The sequence below is a fragment of the Arachis ipaensis genome, chromosome B3, assembly GCF_059453495.1.
Source record: "Arachis ipaensis isolate K30076 ecotype BB chromosome B3, ASM5945349v1, whole genome shotgun sequence".
Taxonomy (NCBI): Eukaryota; Viridiplantae; Streptophyta; class Magnoliopsida; order Fabales; family Fabaceae; genus Arachis; species Arachis ipaensis.
In genome coordinates, this window is record NC_142438.1 from 41775949 (window position 1) to 41781948 (window position 6000).

The 6000-nt window shown below is 37.1% G+C and overlaps 1 protein-coding gene across 1 annotated transcript; it reads left to right on the forward strand.

Annotated features, from left to right (window-relative positions):
* Window positions 1-1484: 1484 nt before the first annotated feature.
* On the forward strand, window positions 1485-4992 carry LOC107633021 (katanin p60 ATPase-containing subunit A1-like). The gene is made up of 6 exons (XM_016336654.3): window positions 1485-1651; window positions 2697-2865; window positions 3885-4129; window positions 4306-4464; window positions 4615-4702; window positions 4852-4992. Exons 1-6 carry the CDS (start codon window positions 1485-1487, stop codon window positions 4990-4992), a joined length of 969 nt encoding a protein of 322 aa, XP_016192140.3.
* Window positions 4993-6000: the final 1008 nt, after the last annotated feature.

Here is a 6000-nt window from a genome sequence, read left to right on the forward strand (position 1 = left end):
TTATTTCAATTTTCAATTAAGTACCTAAGGCAGCGTTTGGTTTATGTATTTTTTGAGACAGAGACACAAAAATATAGACATTAAAGATATGGACACAAATTATTAATGTCTATGTACTGTATTTGGTAAATATTGAACAAGACACAATAAAATTAAAAAAAATTCATATTATCCTTATAAAACAAAAAAAAATCAGCCACCATTGCTACCACTATCATCCACCATCTCTACCACTATAGATTCATCATCACATACAATTCACCACAAAACAATCAACAAAATTTTACAAGAATCAACAAGAATTTATATTTTCCAACAGAAAAACAAAAAAGGAGGAGAAGGTAATGAAAAGCAAACTGTGAAAAGAGAAGAACCAAGGTAGAGGAAGAGGTGGCAATGACAAACTCGAAGAGGAAGAGGGAGAGGCGGCCGTGGACATCGTGAAGAGGGAGGAAAGGCGACAGTCGCAAATCTGGACGAAGAAGGAGACGTAGCGGCAACTGCGGATCTAAACGAAGGAGGAGATGAGTGACGGCGTACGGATCTGGACGGAGGAGGAGACACAGCGGCAGCGCTCGGATCTGGACAAAGTGGGAGACACAGCGGCGGCGGCACGCGGATCTGGCAAAGGGGGAGATGCGGCGGCGGTAGTGGTGGATCTGGACGAAGAGATGCAACGCTGATGGTGAATCTGGACGACGGGATGCGACAGTGGAAGGAGGGAGGAGGCAGGAAGGAGAACGGTCATGGTGGATGGAGAAGGAGAAAAAAAAAAGAATTAGGATTAAGAAATTAATAAGGGGTAAATGAGTAAAAAATTGTGTCTAATTGATTGTGTCTCTGTGTCTCAATATTTTGGAAGTACACTAAATACATGTATTTTGTGTATACTTGTATACTAACGTGTCCATAAAAAATTTGTGTCTCAACAAACAAACATAAGACATGTTTTAACATATCCATGTCTCTGTGTCTGTGTCTTTAAAACCAAACGCTACCTAAAAGAGAAAAAATGAAAAATCTGAACTCAACTATCTACTATCATTGATAAAGCAAAACTCCTTGTTTGAATATGCAATGAATTCTAATCCAAATTGATCCCTTCTCTATTGTAATTCTATCATATAAAAGTAAAAAAAAAATATATTAAAAAATAAAAATAAAAGAAGCTAAACATAGCATCAAGAAACTAGTCACAGAAAAAAACAAAAAGAGAAAAGAAAGAGCACACACAATAAAAAGAGCAAAGTAGGTTTTGCATATCCACGTCATACACCACATGGTCTTCCGCTAAGCGCCTCCCTCTCGGCACCTTACTGCTCACCACGCGATTCAACACCGTTGCTGCAACGTTTGCGATAGATAACATTTCCATTGAGGAGATTGGGGCAGAAGCTGCTGCGAAAAGCAATTGAGAAGGTTGTTGAGGCAGTTGCGGTGGTGGTTGTGGTTGTTGTTGTTGGTCGTGGTTGGTGAGGAGAGCCATGAGGCGGGAAACGACATTGGCGGAGGAGGAGGTGGTTGGAGGGGTGGGAAGGAAATGGAGTAGTAGTGGTGTTGGAGTTGGTGATGGTCGAAGGAAAGAGAGGGTAAGGATGGTGGAGGGGATGGCGATGGTGAAAGGGGTTGTGGAGGCAGAGAATGGTGGATGGTAGGAGGAGGAGGGAGGGACAATTAAATTGTTAGGGTTAGAAATTGAGTTTGGAGGTTGAAGAATGAATGCATATCGAGGTGGTTATTGTTGTTGCTCCTGCTGTTGTTGGTGATTGTGTTGTTGTTGCCTAAACAATATTACCATGGTTGTGGCAAGATGCAGCTATCTAAGAGAGATGGGATGATGGATTTTGTAATGAAGGTAGTGGTGGTTATGGAAAGAAGACGAAGAAAGAAAAGAAAAAAAAAAGACGTATTTATGGAATTATAAAAAAAAATTAATAATTGATCATTTTTGTCGAACAAAACTTATCTTATATGAATATAACTTTAATTTTAATTTTTTATGGTCAATTTTATCATCTGTAACAGTTTAACTCACCTGGTTGCGGATAATTTCTATTTTACCTCTTCAAACCTCACAATTTTGTTTTTGATAAAGAAAAGAAAACTACTCAAATCATCAAAATGTATACACAAAAAAAAAATGTCCACACTCTTATAAAAAATACTTCGTTCCCCTCTCCAGTTAATGTATGTGGGACTTTAAATATCACTCCCTAATGGGATCAAATTTCCTCTTTGAAATATCTATTCTAGCATTAATTTTGATACAATATTTAATAGTCCAGTCTACTTGCTTAAGGATATTGTCTATTTTGATATTTCAACAGTCTTGCCACGAAAATATATTCAAACTCTTATAAAACATAATTCTTTCTTCTTTCAAATTAATATGGGACTTTACATTCTAGCATACACTTCTTGTAATAGATACACATCTTTTATGGGTTAAATAGACTATATCTTCTCCTCACATATCCCTTCCAAAGAAAGGGTCTGTCTAAAATCAGCCCACCTCTTATGAGCTTATCTGATGCACCATTAGATTCAAAGCGTTAGATTAAATTGATAAATGATCTAATGGTTTATATTTAAATCATTGTTAATTTATTAAAAATTACATTAAAAGATAACAACTCTTTTAATATTTTAATATTGCCCAATATAAAAATTCAGAACTGAACCCTTGCTTGCTGCAGCTATGCGCCCCTGCCTCTTCCCTCCACCCACTTCCTCTGTCTTCTTCGTCAAACGATGAACCCCGTTTCTTCTTCTAGCCCCTCTTTCCTCCGCTTCTTCCTTTACTCACTGTCCACTGAAGAATTGTCTATCCTTTCTAAGCCTTCTGGCGATGCGAATTCAGAGATTGTGAGCTACCAATTCACACCCGAGCGCGAATTTCAGTTGCTACCTATGAACAACTCGTAGCGGTCTCAAATCTTGCAGCGATTCATGAAGAGGGGAGATGCTACCAGTTGCAGCAAGGGTCTGGGGAGAGAAGGCTGTCTTCCTCATCATAGGGTTGCTATGATGGACTCTAAACTCCTTGCTCCCCATTTTTACCGATGGGAGACCCCATATATCAAAATTAATAAGATTATTAGGTTAAGCCTTCTTCCACAACGAAAATTGGTAGGGTTTTGGTCAAACTCTGTTGCTCAACTTTCGTTTATCTTCTCAAATTTTCGAATCTTTTGTAGGGTTTTGCTCAAAAGAAGTTGATCTTTAATGGAGCCTCGAGTTGGAAATTAGTTCTGTATCGGTCGGAAAATTGGTAGCGGATCCTTAGAGATCTATCTCGGTGAGCTTTCTCTCCTCTCTCTTTTTAATTTTTTTTGTGCATTATTGAACTTCTAATTTCCGAATTTTCCGATTAAATTTTTCCGATCAGGGAAGTATTCCATAGAATTGTGAGAAGCAGAACAGAAGGGCGTGATTCTCTTGGAAAGTAAAACCTTGCTAATTAACCATTTTTATGCATACCCTTCAGTTTTCATTGTTGGATTTTGCTTCCTTAGAAGCCGAGGATGGAGATCAGAATTGAAAATTAAGCCAACAATAAAAAACTTAGAGGGAGGATTCTTGTATCTAAGAACCGTGTAAAATGTATAGAGCTTAGATTATTTTATGCGGATCTTTTGAGATGTCTGGTGCTTTTTATTCTCTTAGTAGTTGTATCGCTATATGTTGAAAGTTGAATTAATCTTGCATGCTACTGTTTCTTTTTTTTACTTGGAATTCTCTCATGCTTGTGTAGTCATGCACACAAATTCTCTTGTTATGCTGAGTTTCGATGGCCTTAAGCAGGCTGTTGTTGTATTTCTATCCCATTGTTGTTGTCATGGAAAGACCTTTTCTGTGCAATTCATTATATGTGATTCTGACAGGGGATTAGGAGACCGTGGAAAGGTGTTCTCATGTTTGGGCCTCCCGAAACTGGGAAGACACTTCTTGCTAAAGCAGTTGCTACTGAATGCGGTACCACTTTCTTTAATGTTTCTTCCGCAACTTTAGCTTCCAAATGGCGTGGTGAGAGTGAACGCATGGTGCGGTATTTGTTTGATCTTGCAAGAGCATATGCACCAAGTACAATTTTCATTGATGAAATTGATTCTCTGTGCAATGCTAGGGGGTAAGTCTTTGCTGTTCTTTTCCCTACATAAAAATCTTGAGTTTTGCATCATGTATGCCATATTTTTATTTGCGTTGGGAGATAATGGTTGTCAACTACCCCTTGGGTTCACCCTGAGTTTGTAGTATCAGTTGAGATTATTTGATTTTTGATCGAGTTGCCTTTCAATTCATCAGGGCTTCTGGGGAACATGAATCATCCAGAAGGGTGAAGTCTGAACTTCTAGTTCAGGTTGATGGTGTAAACAATAGTTCCACAAATGAAGATGGTACCCGTAAAATAGTAATGGTTTTGGCAGCCACAAACTTCCCTTGGGACATAGATGAGGCGCTGAGGTTTGTATTTGCTTTTCTGCATCCTTTTCTTATACTTCTTAATGTGCATTGCAAGTGATAGAAGTATGCGATGAATTAGTTATATCTGTCGGAAACCTCTTTTAATGTGCATGTACTGATACAATTTGATGTTGATGCAAATCAAATCAGGCGAAGGCTGGAAAAGCGTATATACATTCCTCTTCTGAATTTTGAGAGTCGTAAAGAGTTGATCTGTATCAATTTGAAGACTGTGGAGGCAAGTTAGGACGTTGTGATTTACCTATGACACTGTCTTAAAGATATTATTATTATGTATTGTCTTTAATTGATTTCTTCTATGGATTCAAATGAAAGACATTGAGCATCTAACAAATACAAGATTATCATGTTTTACCTTTGCACCAGGTGGCCCCTGATGTCAATATAGATGACGTGGCTCGCCGTACAGAAGGCTATAGTGGAGATGATTTGACAAATGTATGTTGTGATGCTTCCCTGAATGGTATGAGGCGTAAGATAGTGGGAAAAAAATTTACTTTTTTTTAAGGATATTAGAATAACAACTTAAAAAAAATTTACTTTTTTAACCACCATAAAAAGATGCTTTTCCTCTCATTCGAAACTATCGCAGCACCAAATTCAACGGTTTGTAAGGATATTAGAATAACAACTTAAAAAATACATACAAAAATATCGTATAAAAATTTGATTTTTAGATTTTTTTTATTTATAAAATATCATATAAAAATTTGACAAAAAATTGCAACAAATATACTGATGGGAAACTTACCAAACTTAAGGATAAAAATGTATCGTTTTTTAATATATCTACAAAAAATTACATCAAAATCCAATCTCTAAAATATTTTTGAATAATTTTGCTATAAATTGTCTAGTTTAAAGCACATATTATGATATTTAAAGCACATATTATTATATTTATCAAGAACATATTATAATAAATTGTTGCAATAAGGTGATTTGCAATTGAATGCAAATACCAAGCTGCTTTACTCATAGGTTAAAATGACAAAATGTTGGCTCAACATTGGTAGAATTATTATTACAAAAAATATTGAATATCATCGAATTTATTGTTGGATTTAATATCGGACATTAGCGTCGGATTTATCAACGGATTTACCTGCGGATTTAGTAATAAATTCGTCGGATAAAAAAGTTACCGTCGGATTCGGTTTTTCGACGCTAAATCCGATGGTAATAATTAGAGGGTAAGAAAGAAAAATTGGTGCGATCATTACCGTTGGAATTACCGGCGGATACAGTTAATGGAACGCTACATTTTGGTCATGCGCAAAATATTATCATCAGATTTTCCGTCGATAAATCCGACGGTAATTTTGCCCTAAATTAGAATCGCGCACCCCCTCTTCTCTCATTTTGAAAGACCCACACTTTCTCTAAACTCTCTCTCTCTCTCTCTCTCTGCATCTCTCTCCTCCAAACCACACCTCCAGCAGCCCCCTCTGCTAGCGATGGCGCCACCAACAGCCTCCAAAGGATCTCCTTTTCAGTTTTATTCTTCACAATGCC